The sequence below is a fragment of the Barbus barbus genome, assembly GCF_936440315.1.
Source record: "Barbus barbus genome assembly, chromosome: 3".
Lineage (NCBI taxonomy): Eukaryota > Metazoa > Chordata > Actinopteri > Cypriniformes > Cyprinidae > Barbus > Barbus barbus.
In genome coordinates, this window is record NC_136731.1 from 44,548,209 (window position 1) to 44,568,593 (window position 20,385).

The 20,385-nt window shown below is 40.3% G+C and overlaps 1 protein-coding gene across 3 annotated transcripts; it reads left to right on the plus strand.

Annotated features, from left to right (window-relative positions):
• The first annotated feature begins 3,315 nt into the window (after window positions 1–3,315).
• LOC306852499 (uncharacterized protein) lies at window positions 3,316–18,823 on the plus strand. 3 transcript variants are annotated; one of them, XM_079389390.1, is made up of 7 exons: window positions 3,316–3,543; window positions 3,833–3,929; window positions 13,434–14,027; window positions 14,678–15,988; window positions 16,721–16,798; window positions 17,499–17,818; window positions 18,166–18,823. In XM_079389390.1, exons 2-6 carry the CDS (start codon window positions 3,908–3,910, stop codon window positions 17,792–17,794), a joined length of 2,301 nt encoding a protein of 766 aa, XP_079245516.1. In that variant the 5' UTR covers window positions 3,316–3,543; window positions 3,833–3,907; the 3' UTR covers window positions 17,795–17,818; window positions 18,166–18,823. The 3 variants fall into 3 exon arrangements, with proteins under 3 accessions (XP_079245516.1, XP_079245517.1, XP_079245515.1); XM_079389391.1 differs by having other exon boundaries at window positions 17,502–17,818; window positions 18,166–18,822; XM_079389389.1 differs by having other exon boundaries at window positions 3,323–3,543; window positions 13,428–14,027; window positions 17,502–17,818.
• Window positions 18,824–20,385: the final 1,562 nt, after the last annotated feature.

Genomic DNA, 20,385 nt, shown 5'->3' on the forward strand with positions numbered 1-20,385 from the left:
GTGTGTGTCGGTGTGATTGTCAGTACATAATGTAAAATATTACAATTTGCCATGAAATACAGAGCAGGGTTTTCTCACCAGAAGAAAGATCCTGAAGATCCAACCAAGGCTCTCTTCATCTCTCCATGCCCTTTAGAGCTCAAAGTCTATCTATCACTGGCATGTGGGTATAATATACCTTAGTCCAGAGTAATCTAAAATTAACAAAGAACATTAACATAAAATGACTACATTTCCTACTTCAGTGTTCCAAATATAATTAAAATCTCACTTGTTATTATCGATCAATTGAAAAACAGAGACATGCATTTTTTATGGTTTTGTGGGTTCCATATATTATTCTAATTAACTAACTGGTTTTAATACAGTACACCAAAAATCAGACTATGAAAAATGTTAAACATAAATCATTCCAAATTGCAAACAGATTAAAACAGTATTACATTATTTTGTTATTAAAGTGTGATATTCTGCGTCGCATTCATACTGACTTTTATTCTGCCTGACAGAATTTAAAGCCTGTACTGAAGGCGGAGCAATTTGGCCAATCAGATGAAAGGGGCTTGTCCCTAGGTAACATTGGAAAACGTGCATCCAAAAATGCATTTCTTTCGTGATCCCTCATGCCCAAATACGGGTGCCTAGAAAATATCGAAGCTATAAACCGATTTGTGAAGCGCAAACGAAACATGAGAAATCAAGCCAAAATTTCGTTTTCCGTTTGTTGAATGAAACAAAAATACGAACAAACAAGCCATCTTCTCATTTCTCGTTTAAGAAATGAAATGATCAAAACGTACACGGACCCTCGCTGCACACATGCTGCTCTGTTCCTGTTCATCAGTCACAGCAGTTCACTCAATGTACTGTTTGAGTAAATTATTCCAGGATATTGGTTTATTTCGAGACAGAGGGAGTGTCAGGCACGTTAAAAATAAGTAATAATTTAAGTAATTTGTGGATTAGTGCTTACTGGAGACGCAAACCGTTTCAAACGATTCAGTTCGATTTGGTGAACTGGTTCGACCGGTTCAGTATGAAGATCTAGTTAAATCGAACGATTCGTTCGCGAACCGGACATCACTAACTTTCATCCAAGAGGTATAGTTAAGACGTGTATAGGGTTTTAACAGTGGAAATTTCAGTTTCGTTTAAAATTGTGTAAAATCCAGCATCCTGTTCAGACCTTACAATCAGTATTACTTTACATTGACATGAACAGTTTGTATGTGACTATACCTTGAAACCTATAATGGTGTCTTTTGATAATTGATGATAACAATGCACTTTCTTCCATGTTCAGTTCTTCGTAGCTGAAGTAGCGGCGCGTGTAATCAGTGTAGTTCACAGCGCCCTCTGTTGGTGAAAATAATCCCTACATAATTGCTCTGGTAACCAGCAACTTAGAGATAATAAAATGCTTAATTTCTGCGTGTTTCGTAGTTTTAATATTACACTGTAGTTTCCTGGGGAAAGGACATGAAATTTGAATAAAGAGGCAACATACCTTCACTCAGAGTTGACGCGACAACGCAAAAGAGGCTCCGCTGGTCTTCAAGGTGAGCGCATCTGCCTAATATCTGAAATGTATGTAAAAAAAAAAAAAAAAAAAAAAAAAAATTCCCCCAAAATTGTTAAGACGAACAGAAAAATTAAGGAAACCATTTTTCTTTATACGTTTGAAATTGATCGGCTACAAGCACTTGTGTCCATATAGTCAAGTGCAGAAAAAACGGATTTAAGTTTCAGTCGACAGGGGAGATGTATACAATAAAACATACTCGTAGGAAATGCAGAGATATTATTGTGTCAGGGCATTAAGACACTTTGTAACGCACACATATTAATTTACCACTTTATCATCTGTTGCAGACACCAATTGACCGTTGGAATTTAAATTTGAACCCAACTGGATGCGTTGTTGTTGAAATAACCCAATAAACATAGGAATAACCCAACAAAGCGACCCAACATGTTTAACTGAGATATTGGGTACAGTAAATGACCCAACGTTTTTTAGAGTGTAGGTAATGCTGATCTATAGTGGGCGATGGTCAAAGTATCCTAAATAATGTAATCTATTAACTAGGCCTATGCATAAAAACCTGTCTGTTTACTTAATTAACCGATATGGGTGTCATGCCATAATATATTTGTAATATGACTGACTTTATATTTAATGTGAATTTAACCTTGAAAGTTAATGTGAATAAAAACATTGCAAGTAATTAGGCTACTAATCATAACACTTTCATTGTACAGAAAAGAGAGCAAGAGGGCACTGTTTACACTGTGAAATTAATATCTTACAGATTCGTACACACATTTGCACTTTGTTGTTGTTTCTGACGAGAAAATTCGCCAGAAAGAGGTATTCAGTCAGCAAGTGAGTGAAGAAACACTGGCATTTCAGCGATGACTCATCTGAACCCCTCTGATTGGTCATTGCATTCATAAGGTCAACAGCATCCTGTTTGATTGGTTATAATGCAGCGCTGTACAAACGCGTCTGTCTCTGGCTCAGTGCCAGCGATCACAGATTTTAATTTAGCAGCTGATGATAGACGCGCTGAACGATTTAATCACGCTGGTAAGACCGCATCAAATATAGAAAATATCAATCGGTTATTGTTTTGTCTTTTGGAATATGCATTTAAAACCCACTTAGCTCAAAACTCTGAGGGGGCCCGTGCCCCCTCAATCTGAATGGGCATGACGCCTCTGGTTAAAATAACCCAACGCTGGGTTTGTCCATATTTGACCCAGCGTTGGGTTACCAAAATAACCCAAATTGGGTTGTTTTAACCCAGTGTTTTTTAGAGTGTACTTTCTTCTGCACTGGAAGCTCCTGTCATCAAGTCAAAGTCCTTGTGTGTGTGTAAACCTACTCGGTAATAAAGCTCTTTATGATTTCTGAATCATAATTCAGCAGACTCCATTTCTTCCACTGTAATATCAGCAGTCTCTCCGCCAGAGGACAGTGTGCTGATTTACATCAGAAACCACTCTAGATCTTTGTATGAGAATTAATAAAATACTTTATGCTGTTGTCAGGTTTAATGCAAAGTATTTCTTGAGAATTATGAGGTGAAGACTGGCATAAACCCACTGCACTGATGAAGTGAGTTGTGTGCAGCTGTTTGATAAGGACTATAGAGTTCAGAGAAAGTCACTGCAAGTTCTCTTACAGTCACTCAAAGACAGATCTTCATTACACTTCCTCACAGGAACTGTAGTTTGAACTCTTGCTGTTAATCTGACAGAAACAGGTGTTTATCTTCGTGACATCACTGACTCCGCCCACACACACAGATCACTTCCTGTTTTCATGAAGGTAACAAGGAAATAATCATACATAACACGATGAGTCATGCAGCTATCACATTTCCTAATATACGCTCTATATGTTATATGAAATCTAAATATCAGAAACACTAAAACTTGAGTTTATTTTAATCATCGGTGTCATTAATAAGTGGACGAGCTGCAGAAACATCGGTTTCACTTTCACTTCAGTCACAGAACTGTATGAGAAACAAATCTGTGAGTAAAAGACTTTGTTCAGTGTTGAGACGCATGAATATTAGCTGATGTGAAGTGTATTTAGTTTGTGGTCTTTAGATAAACATGCTGGAAACATGATGCAGAATATCTGCACTTGAAGCTCCAGTTTTGCAGGAATATTTTCATAATCTCTATTAGATGAGATTTCCAGCTCAGTCTGCTGCAGTTAAACAGAAATCTGAACAAAAAACTACAGGCAGAACACTGACAGCTTGAGGAATGGTGGAATGAACAGAGACTGTTTGAAAATCACTACAATCTCTTACAGGACGATAAACAGAGACGTCAGGAGTCAGAGAAGAAGACCAGATAAAAACTGAAGGAAGAAGAACATAACATCAACATGTCAACCGCTGACACCACAGGTGAGAATCACAAAAAATGAATATTTTAATTCTGTTCATTGATTAAAATTATTGAAGCTCTTTCATTTCCATGCAGATACAATCAATTATGGGTAGACAGAAATACTCAATTAAACATAACTTAACATTCAGTGAAAATGAGCAAAATGCTTTTCATTTAATTTTTTTCCAAATTCTGCTTTTTTTTCCAGTCTATTTTAATGATTACATTAAAAAATATTAATCAAAAAGCATGCCTAATTAATTGAAATCATGAACCTTACACAATTTAACACCAATGTATTTAAATATTAACAAACAATTGCATTTTTAAGGCCCTATGAAATGCGTTTTAATATTTTTCTCAAATTCAGTTTTGTTTTTCTCATATTTCATTTTCCATTCATTTTCTGGATTCCATTTTAATAGTTTCATTAAATTTTAATAATCATATAATAATAATAATAATAAAAGTAATTATTTACTTTTAAATTATTTTATAAAGATTAATTAGATTTTATAAAGAATTAATTTATAATATTTATTTCTCTTTTTTTGCAAACACCATTGTGCATTTACATTTTTCAAGTAAATAAATTCTGTAAAAAAAAATTCTGATAAATATTCCTTAAATATTGTTAATAGTTCATATTTTATTATTAGTAGTAGTAAATTAAGTAAGTTATGACAAGATTAACTGAGCTTTTATTTTGATGGGTTGCTGTGAAGACATTTATGTTTCTGTTTGTACATGATATGTTCACGGTTTTTCTCAAAAGTTAAATGTAAAATGTTCATGAACTGACCCCGGATCAGTTCTAGAGATCATGTTTATGTGTTCATAAACACCGCAAGCATCATGTACACTTTATGTGTGTAGTAAACGAAACATTCATTCACACACAGACACACACAACATGCAGGATTCAGATTTAAAGGGCCAGATTCCATGATATTCCAGTAAATACCTTTTTTTTTTTTTTTGGTGTTGTTGTTTGTTTGTTATGTTTTGTTTTTTTACTGGATCCTGTGATTCCATCTGCATTTTCATAATAATACAGCCCTAGAAATAAACAGTGTTTTACTCAGGAATTACTTATTGTCCAGTTCCTTGCTAGGCTACCTGCTATAGCTCAGCAATCTCCCCACTGGAAGGGTGTCAGGAGAAGGATGGTAGATACAACTCGAATCTCTTTCGTCAACTTTTATTGTGCTCACATTACAATAATCTCCCACGTTGATAGGTTTTGTTAGTCAGAATTGTTCGATCAGTTAGATCAGTAAGATCAGCGGTATCAGCTAGATCAGGTTATAAACTGGCAAGTCATCCCCGTTCCTGACCATCAACTCAAAACGAAACCGAAACCTAAAACGTAATACGCTTGCACACTGAATCCAACTAAGTATATACAGACACACAGAACGGTGATTAGGAATAATAATAAACAATCCTGTAACCTAGCAAGATTACATCATAAATGAAATATAACCTAAATTGTGTCTGCTTTTAGAATAAGGCGATAAATCTACACAATTACCCCCAGAACATTTTAATAACACCCACTTCTTATTATACATATAACAATATTTACCTACTGGAAAGTTCTACACCTCCCACTTAGTCTACTGATTCTAGAATCCAAGTAGGCTACCATAACTCAACGGTTAAACTTCTAAATATGAAATTCTCCTTGTGACCATGCAAACATACATGCATAGATATGAAAGTTCTATGTCATAATATGAGTAAGTATATCTTCGAGGTCCATCACCAACATACATTGTCCACGATAGCATTTTGGCCTCTTTCACCAAAGCACACCACCAGCCTCCAGGAGGAGGTAGAGGTGAGAGTCTTGATCCTTTACCGAAACGCACCATGGTGGGGATCCTTTACTATCTTTTACCAACCGAAACACACCATGGTGGGGATCCTTTACTGCTCCTCCACTGGAAGCAGAACCACCAACCTCCTAACATCCCTGTGGAGGATGGTGTAGGAATAGTTCTCCATACTTCGGTTTCTCTTGGGCTGCCCATCGAAAACTGGACAACTTCGACATGCTTTCACCCTCACATCTCGTACTACGCCTTTCACATCAGGGCATGCCTCGACGACTCGACCCAGCTTGAACTGGCCTCTCAGTGCGTTCTGGTCAGCTAACCACACTAGGTCCCCTGCCGCAACGTTTCTAGCAGGCGTGTGCCACTTCTGACGGATATATAGGCCTGGACCTGCCAGCTGGCTCCATCGCTCCCAGAACTTGTCAGCCTCGATCTGGATTGCTCTTAGACGCACGGTTGGGTAAGTTGGGTACTCAAACCCTCGAGAGTCCCCACTGGGTCCTGCACGGCCGAGTAGAAGAGAGTTGGGAGTAACGACTTCCACGGTTTCATCTTGTACCTGGGCTCTGGCACCGATTGGTCTCTCATTTGACAAGTTAGCAGCCAGGTACAGGTCTGGAACTCCAGTGCTGTCAGGTTTTCTTCTTTGCCAACACTGATTAATGCTCTCTTGAGTACACAAACTGCTGCCTCAGCCGCCCCATTTCGGTGGGGAGAGTCTGCCGGGTGAAATACCCACATCCAGTCGGTTCCTCCAGCTACCGCCTTCTCCTGGACTTGACCCTTGTCGAGGCTACTTAGAAACTCATAAAGTTCCTGTAATACTGGCCTGGCGCCCACAAAGTTGGTCCCTTGATCCGACCAGAGCTTCTTTGGGTGACCCCTGAGAGCCGTGAAACGTTGGTATGTTTTCAGGAATCCTTCCGTCGGTAGATCTTCCACAATGTCAGCATGTACTGCTCTCGAAGCCATACAACTGAACACCACACCCCATATTTTCATCTTTGCTCTACGTCTTATAGCATCTTTAACAACATAGGGGCCAAAAAGGTCCAGTGTTGTCACATCTTTGCTGACAACGAGTCTGTTCAATGTCGTCACAGGAAACTTAACTTCCTTCTGGGCGGCTAGGCACAGGTCTTGGAATGCAGTCTTGCATTCCTTTACTGTCAATACTGCCTCCCACTTTTCTGGTATAGGGATCTTACCTACACATGACAACCATTTCTTCACAGCTCTGCGAATATAACCGACTACTCCACAAAGTTTAGTTAGAGAGCTGTATCTTGTTGGATCCACCTGGTCTATGAGTGTGGCTCCCCATAGTGTCTCTGATTCCTTGGTCACAGATGAGGTCAATTTCATCCCATTTTCTGAGGACGCTGGATCCCTGCTAACTCCTCCTGTGACTATGGGATCTTCACCATCAGGACTATCAGGGTTTACCAACTCCTTGGCTTGAGCTCTGGTAAGGACTGCTGAAAAAGCCTTTCTCTGGAGTCTACTCACTATCTCCCTAGCATCAGCTGCTACTTCTGAAGCGGACTTTATGGGCCAATCCTCGACTGGACTAGACAGAAACTTGGGACCTTTCTGCCACACAGAGTTCTCACCCAGCAGTTCAGGAGAGCACCCCCTCGTGACGAGATCAGCGACGTTGACCTCGCCTGGTATCCACCACCACTCAGTTACGGGTCCAGCCTTCTGAATCGCTCCGACTCGGTTCGCAAAGAATGTCTGGAATCCGTAGCTCTCTTTTTGGATGGCTCCCAGCACCGTCTGACTGTCGATGAAGTGGAACCACTTCTCTACGTCCAATCGCCCATGCTTCAATACGTATCCCTTCAGACGAGTAGCAAAGACAGCCCCACATAACTCATAGCTTTGACTGCATCACCTTTCTGGTTGAGTGGGGTTAATTTGGCCTTCGACTCTACCAGCCGACTGACCACACCATCTGACGTCTCCCATCGCAAATACAGTACGGCGTCGTAGGACTCACAGCTCCCGTCAGAAAACGTAATTCCCCAGGGTTTATCCCTCCTGTCAGAGGGTGTGAGGCTTCTGCGGAACGTGATCTTACTTAGATGAGCGTACTCCTTGAACAGCTCAATTGCCTTTCTCCTGAGCTCGTCAGACAGAGGTTCATCCCAGGTTTCTTTAGTCAGCTTACCAGCTTCTTGGAAGGCTCTTCTAACAAGGATCACTCCTTTCTGTTTCACAGGTGTTACCAAACCGATCGGGTCATACAGCCTAGCAATCTGGCTCAGTAGAACACGACGTGTCAGTGGGTTTGGTGTCTTTACTTCCACTTCTCCTTCTGTGAGGTCAGCCTCAGTTCTCATCTTCTTCTCTCTTCTGGAGAAGTTGATGGAGACCATCACAAAGAGTTTGTCCTCCTGCACGAGGTAACCAACCCCCAGGGCTTTGTTATCTTCCTCCCTTAGCTGGTTGGGCAACGTCAAAGTCACAGGCTTAGACTCTATCCCGTCCCGCCTCCCACTTTGGCCGGACCGGACCCAAGGCTTGAGGTAAAAGCCTCCTGCTTTCAGTATATACTCCACTCCTACTAGAATCCCACTCAGACTGTGTAGATCATTGGGGGATGTGAGGAGGTCATCGACGTAGGAGTCCTCTTTGATGACCCTTCTTTCCTCTTCCATATCAGAGAACTGGGGCAACATTGCTGTCTCTCGCATGGCAACTTGGGCAATGCACCTAGCCGGTTTGTCCCCCATGTTCACTCTCACGACCGCATAATCCTCAATTTCATCCTCCGGTGAGTCCCTCCACAGGAATCGATGTACATGAACCTCTTGTTCTTCCAAATCTGAGGAGCACCGACCTGATGGGATTTAGGACATCTTGGCCTTTCAGCAAAATGCTATTCATGCTCACCCCTTTGCACTCCTGGCTGCTATTCCAGACGAGGCGCACTGGCGTAGTCACTGAGTGTGGATTTGGAGCAGTTAGGTGGCTCACCCACCACACAGCACCATCCCAGCTGTCCATCAAATCCTTAGTTAGCTTAACAGCCGCTCCCCTCTCTACCATCTCGTGGACTTGCTCCATGTAAGTCTTTTTCCACAGGGAGTCTTTCAGGAGCCGCTTCTCAGCCCCTTACGGTTGTTGGGAAGAGAGGCTAGGTTTTCCTTCCAGGGGTACTTCGCATCCCAATGTGGCTGGTCACTGTGGGCATCTCCCTCTCTGTAGGTTAGACCTGCCTTTATTATCACTAGCTCTTTCTCCTCAGCAAGAGACATCTCCTGGCAGCACCGATGCTATCCCATTTTAGCCACTCAAGGACTTCTTTATTGCATGCTGCTGTCGTTCGAACTTTCACACTGCTTTCTTGCCTTAAATGGCTTCCTGGCTTTCCCACGAAGTATTCCTCAACTTTGACGGCTACTGTCCTCATTGCGTGAGCGAAGTGCGTTTTCGACTTCCATGTTATCACCTTCACTTCTTCAAAGAGGTTTGGATGCGCACCACTCACGATCTTGCCCAGAGGTCCATCCCACAACACCAAGTCGCCGACCCTTTGCAACCTTTGCGGTGATAAACGGCCTTCTCGAGTACTGATCAATAAATCGATCTTCCGTGGACGGGCCAGTTAACCCGTCTTAGCTTCCGGGAAAAACTGCTCTAAAACTTCGCTTCGAACTCACCACATGATCCACTTTGGCAATGTCGGCCATCCCATAGCAGATCATCTCATGGAGCTTCAGCGTTCCTCGTGATGTCCACACTTTTATTTTCACGAGATACCTTTTTGTTTCAACTTTCACTTTCATCGAGCCAACCCCATGCACGACAAGAATGATTGGCTCACCTGTCAGTCCCAGTCTTTCTTCAGCTTGGTGTGTAATGTAATTCGTGTCAGAAGTGTCACAACCTGGCTCAAGGGTCATGGCAAAAAAGGGAACGAGGCAGCATAAATAATCAAAAGTGTTTTACTTAACAAAAGAGTAACCAACAAATAACAATTTAAATACAGATGGAGAATCTCTATAACATAAGTAAACCCAAAACAAAATATAACAGTCGGAGTGTTCAGGCCATGGTTGATATCTGGATTGCAGAGAAGACGATCCTCTAGTAGTTTGACCAAGTGGAGCTTTATGTCCACTGGCTCACAGGTTCCAGGTGCACCACTCACAGGTTCCAGGTGCACCCAATCAACAATCACCTCAAAAGAACAAAGATGATTAACAACTCACACAAGGGCCGTCACATAAGCAAGATCGACCAAAGCTCCAAGGCTGTCTCCTCTCTTTGACGTGACAGATACAAGCATCATAAGAACCGGATGTTCTTTCAAACCACTCTGTTCTATCAGACCCTTGCCAGAATACACTGTCGACGAAGCCTTGTTAGTACAGGCTCTACGGACAGCCTCCAATTGGTGAGGAGTCAGTCCCAACTCAGAGAACACAGTCTCTTGCTCCTCTGTCGGACCACAAGATTCCCTCTTTTCCTCTGCTTTGTTTTCCCTCCTAGCAACGTCCTTCCCTCGTTGATGCCTTAGGGCAGAGGAAATAGTGGTGATCCGCTGGTTTGTCGCCTTTACTACACTCTTCTCTATGACAGAGGAACCTTGGAGTGCAGATGGTATCGATTTCATGTACATCCAGGCACTTTGAACATACTTTTGCCTTTTTCACCTGAGCTTTCTTCTCTGACAGACTGGCCTTCCTGAAAGTTTTACAGCGAAACAGTTTACCTCCATGTTCTTCATCCCCACACATAGCACATGGTATCTTGGTATCTCTTTTGACTTCCCTTGATGTAGTCTTAGTGAACGACTTCTTCGCTCTCCACCTGTCACCTGGTTTCTCTCGGTAGCTCGGTCTCTCAGGAGCATTATCATAAGCCTTAACATGTGATGGCTTGCTGGGCAGCAACTGCTCCAACCTCACGAGTAACGATTTTTGTTCTTCCAGGAACATCAAAAGTCTGTCGAAACGTTTCCTGGGTGGACATTGTTAACAGGGTTTCCCACACACATGAGCCACTCTCTTTTCATAACATCCGGGAGTTTACTCTCCAAAGACCGAATCACCAGTAGATTCTGTTCAGCGTCCGCGCACCCCAGGTCTGTGAGGTCCATCGCAGCTCTCTCCACTGCAATAATCAACTCTAACATCTCTCGTGGCTGGTGGTTCTTTACAGCAGGCTGTGATTGAAGTTCCAACACGATCTCCTCTGCCGTTTGTGCTTTGTCACCATAACGGTTTTCTAATTCCCTGAAGATATCGCTTACATCTCTGCAACGTAACAGTCTGAGTTCACTTTTCACAGACTCATTAATACTATCCAGCAAGTGAAGTTTCTTACATTCCCTCGACCCCGTAGGTTCTGCTTGTGCCTGGATACTTTCCCATTCAGCTTTCCAGCGCCAATAATCTCTCCTGTCCCCAGAGAATTTAAGCAAATTTATGGGTGTGAGCCTTATTTTTGGTCTAATCCACTGAGAACTATTATCTCCACCGGCATATGAACCAGGGCTGTTATATGGCATGCTATTGCCTTGTCCCATGCTGAGATCGACGGGTAGCGCAGTATGAACACTCGACAGTTGTGGTGTGCTGCCAAGGGTTGGAGGTAGAGTGAAACTGACACCAAGTCCACCATCAGACATTCTGGACTGCAGGGTGGGCTGTAAAGTCTGTTGGGGTCTACAGTTGGTAGCTGACTCATATCTGCTCTGAGGTCGACCAGTGACTGTAGCACCTTGAGCAGCATAAATCGAGATGTTTGCTTTGCCTGTGGCCAAGAATGAAGAAGAGCTTGTGACATAAACATTTCCCTGCCCATTAATGGACGGATTGACAACAGCAGACTGGTCGTTAACAGGTGGAGAATCAATAGTAAGGGTTACTGGTTGGGTTAAGGTGATGTTATCTTTAGCTGTAAGGCTGTCGATAGCCGTTGTGATATGCTCACCAACCGCGACATCGCCCCCATCGTCTTCATCCTTTACCTCCTCACCTCTGTCACCGTCTCCATCGTCTTTTAGTTCTGTACTATTCCTCTTCATGACCTCATTTTCACGTCGGTATGTCCATCCATCAGTTGCTCCCTATCCTCTCTATGATAAAAAGAGCATCCATCTGTCTTTTCCATGAGGCCGATAGTCTCTCCAAGTGTACACAGCCTCCCTGAGTTTACGGAGTTTCCCATTTAATTTACCACTTTCAACTCCTTGCTGTGCCCATGGCACTACTTTCTTTTCCCCGAGTACCTCAGCCGGAGCAAACGCAGACTTGAACTGTTTTACAAGATCGTCTATGTCCGGCGCTGCAAACTTGGACCACAGTAACTCCATGCTCTTACTCTCAACGTCAAAGAAACTTTGCTCACAGGCTTCCCTTCTCGCTAGGGCGTCCCGCAATTCACTGTTGTCATCAGTAGGATCTATCTGGCTCTGTGCGTCTACGTATTCATTACTGACATCGAGGAGTTTGTCATAATCATCCTTCAATCTCGCTAACTCTTCTGACAACTCAACTTCACGTAAACGGTCAGCACTTACATCAAGACGGTTTATTCGTGTGGTAAAGTTTCGTTGTACATTAGAGCGCCTCCGTTTTAAACTCTCTAGATCTGGTTTATCATCCGCCATTTCTCTTCACTTTTTTTTTTCTTTTTCTTCCAGCGAACAGAACCGCTATAATTACTTTTTAGCAAAAGAATCGTTCAAACGAATCAACTCATCCGTAAACAACACAGACGTCTTTTCCAGATGTTACTGATGGTAACGGCGTTATTCACAAAGTCACTTTATTAGCCCCGCGGCTACTAGTCTGTTCACTCAATCTTACTCACAGTAGCGGAGGTTCTTCCGCTCTTTAACGGCTCATCCGTTGTTATGGCGTCGTTGCCGGCCACTTCTATCCCCAGAATCCGAGTCTCCGATCCTGGCACTGGTCATCAACGATAGCACTCTCCTGCTCAGGGCTCGTGTCCTCTCTAGCAGGGCTCCTACTGCAGTTTATAACTGTCCAGTTCCTTGCTAGGCTACCTGCTATAGCTCAGCAATCTCCCCACTGGAAGGGTGTCAGGAGAAGGATGGTAGATACAATTCGAATCTCTTTCGTCAACTTTTATTGTGCTCACATTACAATAATCTCCCACGTTGATAGGTTTTGTTAGTCAGAATTGTTCGATCAGTTAGATCAGTAAGATCAGCGGTATCAGCTAGATCAGGTTATAAACTGGCAAGTCATCCCCGTCCTGACCATCAACTCAAAACGAAACCGAAACCTAAAACGTAATACGCTTGCACACTGTATCCAACTAAGTATATACAGACACACAGAACGGTGATTAGGAATAATAATAAACAATCCTGTAACCTAGCAAGATTACAGCATACATGAAATATAACCTAAATTTTGTCTGCTTTTAGAATAAGGCGATAAATCTACACAATTCCCCCCCAGAACATTTTAATAACACCCACTTCTTATTATACATATAACAATATTTACCTACTGGAAAGTTCTACACTTATCAAAATGCATTTTTAGAGTACCGTTACTAGTAAAATGCAGAATCATACCGTTTTTAAAAGCAGGGTATCGCGATACCTTTTTAATACCAGTATATCGTGCAACACTAGTTCCTAGCGATAGATGAATATCTATATATTGAATCTTCTTCTTCTGTAAGTTTCAGAGAGTGTGAAGCTGAATCTGCTTGTGTGCGGGAGCGATGGCTCATTAAAATCCTCCGTATCAGAGCAGATCCTGCAGCAGACAGACCGAAGATCAGACATGGAGATTCATGATCGTCTGATTAATCTGCTGGAGCTTCCAGCTCTGATTGGTCTCTCAGAGGAGGAAGTGATGCGTCAGACTCTCCGTTGTGTGTCTCTCTGTCATCCTGGAGTTCATGCTTTCCTTCTCATTATTCCTGATGCTCCTCTCAATAATGAAGACAAAGCAGAGATGGAGGAGATCCAGAGGATCTTCAGCTCAAGAATCAACAAACACATCATGATCCTCATAAAGCAGGATTCAGAGCATCAGACAGAAGAACTCAGTGAAGAAACGCAGTCAGTCATTGAGAGGTTTGGAGGAAGACACCAGTTCTTTGGTCCCAAAACACAAGTGTCCACACTGATGGAGAACATCGAGCAGATGCTGGAAGAAAACAGAGGAGAGTGTTTCTCCACAGAGAAGTTTCTGGAGGCACAGATGAAAAAACTGATGAAATATGAAGAGATGAAGAAGAAAATTAATTCACTAGAGACACATGTACTTTCACAAGGTAAAAAAAAAATGGCAGCGGCTATTTACACTGTGCACATAGCTATAGATTCTATTTTCACTGTTAAAATGGCCCGATTTTCTGCTATTTATACTAATTGCAAATAGTGTCAATTAACTGCACCTCAGTATTCCATTATAAATTCAATAATAACGTATTGAGTGTAAATTATAGCTTTAATTCAAATTATTAAATGGATGCCGCCTTATTGGGACAATTAAAACTTCCCTAACACTACCCGATACTTTATTTTCAACTTCAAACCGATGTGAAACAAACATCTTTTTTCAGTGTTGACTCTCCCAATCAAACGTTGGTGGGCGGAGTTAGTGTAAATAGCCTTTGCCAACAAGGCAGGCCATTTGCACTTAGTGTAAATAGACACTCCGGAAAAAAAATTGTTTGGTCTTAAACCACACAGCATGTTTTAAAATTGGATTTTTACTACAGTAGGGTTTGATGCTATATTCGGGTTTTCTACACTTGTATTTTAAACAGAAGTACTGCAATATTCTGCAAAAAAATTAAATTTTATAAAACAAATTAGAAAGTCAAACATTCTGATAGTACAAAAATAAGGTCAAAGGTCAAGTTTCAGTGTTCCACAGGAAATGAAGATTACTGCAACTGATGCACTTCCTCTCTTCCAGGTTCATCAGAGAGAGAAGATGATCTGAGGATTGTGCTGCTGGGAAAAACTGGAGCCGGGAAAAGTGCGACTGGAAACACAATCTTAGGAAGAGAAGCGTTTACAGCAGAAGAATCTTTTGTATCAGTGACTAAAGAGAGTCAGAGAGAAACATCTGAAATCAACAGCAGATGCATTACTGTGATCGACACGCCAGGACTGTTTGATACTGAACTCAGTAATGAGGAGATCCAGAGAGAAATCAGACACTGCATCTCCATGATCCTGCCTGGACCTCATGTGTTTCTCCTACTGATTCCTCTCGGACGATTCACTAAAGAAGAGGAAACATCAGTGAAGATCATCCAAGAGATGTTTGGTGAAAACTCATTAATGTACACCATGGTGCTCTTCACCAGAGGAGACTTTCTGAAGAAGAGAACCATCGATCAGTGTTTGGAGAAACCTGGATCTCCTCTGATGAAGCTGATTGAAGCGTGTGGAAACAGATATCATGTGTTCAATAATAATCAGACTGAAGACCGAACACAGGTCACTGATCTCCTGCAGAAGATAGATAACATGCTGAAAACAAACGGAGGGAGTTTCTACTCGTGTAAGATGTTCAGAGAGATGGAGAGAGAAAAACAAGAACAACAGATGAAGATCCTGATGGAGAGAGTCCGAGAAAGAGAAGAAGAACTCAGAGAAAGAGAAGAACAATATAAAAGAGAAATGAAGGACCAGGAGGAACACATGAGAGACGAGATGAAACGAGAACGAGAGAAGTTTAAAGATGAAATGAGTCAAGAAAAGGAGACTGTAAAGAAAGAAAAAGAAAACCTACAGACAGAAATAGACAGACTGATGAACAGAATAGAGAATGAACGACAGAATCATGACAATGAGAGAAAGAGAAGAGAAGAAGAGTTTAATGGGAGAGAAGAGAGATATAAAACACTAATGAAAGAGAAAGAGGAGAAAAAGAGAGAAATGCAAAATAAGATGAAGAGAGAACGAGAGAAATGGGAGAAAGAGAAACAAGAGGAAAAGATGAAAAGAGAAGAAGAGGATGAGAAAAGAAGAGAGAAAGAACAGAGAGATTGTGATGAATTTAATCAGACACTGAAACGAGAGAGAGAACGAATGGAAAAAGAGAAAAAAGATCTTCAATCTAAACATGAAGAAGAAGAAAACAAGAAGAAGATCCTGATGGAGAGAATGAACAGAGAAAGAGAAGAAGAGACGAAGAAACATGAAAAAGAGAAAGAGAGAATGAAGATGATGACGGAGAGAATGAACAGAGAAAGAAAAGAAGAGAGAATAAGTTCTGGTACTTCATCTGACAAAAAAAAAATCCATTTAAGATCTATCTCAGTATATTCTTGCAGTAGAATACTTTATTTCAGTGCACTAAAAATAACTTTCATTATTAGTGGTATTTACTATACTTTTTCAAGTACTGCTGAAGTAGAAATGTACTGTTAATTCGTGTATTTAGAAATGGTGATATGTTTGAGGAATATTACATAATGAGAATTATTACATAAAATGTCAGTCATTGTTCTGTCAGTGTAAAGGTTCACACCAAGAATGATAACTATGAAGATAACTATGTTAGCGTCCACACCAGCGGATGGTGTCTGTTTATTCTAAGCGCACGCTCATCTTTTATCATGCATTAGCAGGAAAGGCAGGAAAGAAAGTTGTTCTAAAAGTGATTCCAAGAATATTGTCTCTCTGTGCCTTTATCGTTATATTTGTGGTGTGGACTCTGCTATTCTTTAATAATGAGAATGATTTTTAGAAATATATCTTCATTGTTATCTTTAAAGTTACCGGCCTTGGTGTGAACAGGCCTTTAGTGTTTTCTTTACAGCATACATGGTTAGCATATTGTACCGTATATTAATTTCCAGTGATTGTGATTATAAAAGAGCATTCAAAAGAGCACTCGTTAAAAAAGCCCTATCAATTACTCACAAATGTTGATTTTAGGGGTTATATCTTATAATATGTGATTTGTTCTTAATGGATATCTGTGTGTTTTCTCCCTGTTTTTCAGGAGGAAGTGGGTATTTGGCAGTGGGTTTCGGACTCATTTGTGTTCTTCTGCTGGTCTTCATCATACTGGGAAGCAAAAGTATGGCAAACTCTTCTGACGCCATCAAATCTTATGAAGCAGTCCCATGTTTCCTTTCACTCCTGACCCCTATACAGCAGTTTATTGTGATTATTATTCAATTTAAATGATGACCATCAATGTTTTGTTTCTCCTTATTTGTAAAACGATAACTTTCACCATGTCCGAAAACTTACACTTGATTAAAAAAACGTTTTTATTGTAACATTTAAAACCCGCTGAATTACCATTGCGACCAGCAGATCACTCATTAGCCATTTACTCTCCCTAAAATAGTTTTAATAGCATTCCTAAAATAGTGCTGTCTATCCCACGAGTTGTTTGGAAGTATTGAGATCTTCATGAACCTCGTGACCGCACAGCGACGAGATCAAAGCATGTCACATCTCTGATTTTCAGCAGCTCTGGGATGAGCGGACCAAATGTAGAAATATCAAGATGTATATTACCAACATATTGGCTGTTTATTAGTACTTATAAAGCTCATATAAATGCATTTTTCTACATGATCATGTTTTAGATCCGTTAATCCGATCCAATACCTAAACTTAACAACTACCTAACTATTAATAAGCAGCTAAACAGGAAAACTCTTAAATAATAGTGAATGTGTTTTTCCCTATTCTCAAGTGTTGATATATGTTTTGTTGTGCAATTATTTTTTAAAGGATATCATTAACTGTTTTGCTTTTGCTGTCAGCAGGTGTAACACATAATGGTGGTAGAGAACAAGCAGAGCTTGAGAAAGTTTTACTTGAGAAAGTAAAACAAGAATTTGCAGAGAAAATTAAACATGAAATCAGAAAACAAGCAGAGCGTGAATGTCATGAAAAACTTATAAAGGAAGTGGCTGAAGCTTTAAAAGAAGCTGAAGCAAAAGTACCATACAGATCAAAGCGAGCTCGTGACTGGGGTTACTACATTCCTGTTGTTGGAGCAGCTGCTGGAGCAGTTGTTGGTTTAGCTGAAGACATTGCACATGGGATTGGCAGATAATATGAAGCTGAAGGACGAGTTCAGGTAAATTTGGGCACATCATGACATTTAGACATCTGTGCATGATGCAAATTCCCAAAATCATTCTATATATATATATTTGTCTTTGCTTGAAGAAATGATTTATTCACTTCTTAATTATGTTGTTTTTTTATTATTCTATTTATTTGGAGATTCTATAACTCTGAATTGATCTGCAACAATGGATATTAATAAATCAATGTTTGTTTAAATTCCCCCCAAAAAAATTACTTTCTCATTCAGATAATTTCACCTGAATATCATGACCTATTTTAATATGATTTTTCTCAGAGTTTGATTATTGATTTCTCTCTGTATGTGTTATATTGATTTTGTACATTTCATTTTAGTGAAATTAAGGCCACACAACTTCTCCCTCATCATCCATTTGACACTGATATTTGTCAAATTGTCAGAGAACTCTTCAATATCCTCAAGACATGCTTCACTACAGCATCCATCTTCAGGCACCCTAAACCTCTAAGGACTTTCATCATGGAGACTGATATTTTGAACTCTGGAGTACATTTAAATAGTAATATGTAAGAGCTGTGACAAGTCTCGGTTAGTCTAATGCTATACACATAGTTTTTATCGTTTTTTTTTGTTGTTGTTTTTTTTATAATAGAAAGAAAACAGATAGAAAACAGAAAGAACTGAATAGATAGAATAGAAAAAGAAAAGAGAATGCTAGTGTTATAAGCTTTTTATTTTTATTTTTGTAAATAAGACAAGTAGTGGATAAAACAGGAAAAGAAAAATTACTCGGTTACGTACAGGTGCATCTCAATAAATTAGAATGTCGTGGAAAAGTTCATTTAATTCAGTAATTCAACTCAAATTGTGAAACTCATGTATTAAATAAATTCAATGCACACAGACTGAAGTAGTTTAAGTCTTTGTTTCTTTTAATTGTGATATTTAGGCTCACATTTAACAAAAACCCACAAATTCAAAAATCTCAACAAATTAGAATACTTCATAAGACCAATAAAAACTTTTTTAGTGAATTGTTGGCCTTCTGGAAAGTATGTTCATTTACTGTATATGTACTCAATACTTGGTAGGGGCTCCTTTTGCTTTAATTACTGCATCAATTCGGCGTGGCTTGGAGGTGATCAGTCTGTGGCACTGCTCAGGTGGTATGGAAGCCCAGGTTGCTTTGATAGTGGCCTTCAGGTCATCTGCATTGTTGGGTCTGGTGTCTCTCATCTTCCTCTTGACAATAGATCCTCAATGGGGTTTAGGTCAGGCGAGTTTGCTGGCCAATCAAGCACAGTAACACCATGGTCATTGAACCAGCTTTTGGTACATTTGGCAGTGTGGACAGGTGCCAAGTCCTGTTGGAAAATTAAATCTGCATCTCCATAAAGCTTGTCAGCAGAAGGAAGCATGAAGTGCTCTAAAATCTCCTGGTAGACGGCTGCGTTGACTGTGGACTTCAGAAAACACAGTGGACCAACACCAGCAGATGACATGCAGCCCAAATCATCACTGACTGTGGAAACTTCACACTGGACTTCAAGCAACATGGATTCTGTGCCTCTCCACTCTTCCTCCAGACTCTGGGACCTTGATTTCCAAATGAAATGCAAAATTTACTTATATCTGAAAAGAGGACTTTGGACCACTGAGCAACAGTCCAGTTCTTTTTCTCCACAGCCCAGGTAAGACGCTTCTGACGTTGTCTCTGGTTCAGAAGTGGCTTGGTAGCCCTTTTCCTGAAGACGTCTGAGCGTGGAGACTCTTGATGCGTGCACGGGCGTGTTCTTCCGGGAGATGCCCATATAAGGTGTTCCACCGTCGTTAAGAACAACGATCTAAAAAAACTCTCCGAAACTTGGATGAATCTGGAAGTGAGAATTTTGGCACAGAAATACTGTTATACGTCCAAATTGTTTTTTGAAACTTTGTCCATGCTTAGCATTAGAATCCAGCTCTTTAACAGTTTAAACAACTCTGAATGCATGAAACGGCACTAACCCCCTTTTAAGAACAAAAAAAATCTCTTAGCTAAAAACTTTTACTGCTATTCAGGAGAACTCTCAGTGGTAAAATTAAATTGAATATACGATAATTATACGATAAATATACGATATACGATAATTGAATACGGGCCCTGAAGTCTAATGACTGATTACGTATTTTTTTATTTCTTCTGTTAATTTTTTTCTCTGTTTCTTTAATATGTTTATAAAAATAATAATACATAAGATTTTTTGAAGTTTACAGTTTTTGATTGATTTATTTATTTGAACTTTGTTTTAATCATAGAAACTTGTTTGTGAAAAATGTTTAAGGGTTTACACAAAAATATTGAGACAGCATGAAGAGAGCTGAGTAAGTTCTTTCTTTTGTGCTTATTCAGTTTAGAAAATGTCACTACAACACAGAGATTTATTAAAGATAATTACATTTTCAACAACCAGTATCCATGATCACATTGCAGAAGAGTAATCAGTATCTGTATAGCAAAACCAATATCTGCCCATCTCTACTATTTATACAAACATCCTGAATCTCAGAGGACAGAAGCATGCTGAACTGAACTTACAATTTCAATTAGAGAG

Bases quoted from the DNA above. Each gene is read 5' to 3' on its own strand.
- LOC306852499 (XM_079389389.1), top strand. From the start codon at position 3,908: ATGTCAACCGCTGACACCACAG. The intron at 14,028-14,677 runs GTAAAAAAAAAA...CCTCTCTTCCAG, and splicing joins GACACATGTACTTTCACAAG to GTTCATCAGAGAGAGAAGAT. The intron at 16,799-17,501 runs GTATGGCAAACT...TGCTGTCAGCAG, and splicing joins CATCATACTGGGAAGCAAAA to GTGTAACACATAATGGTGGT.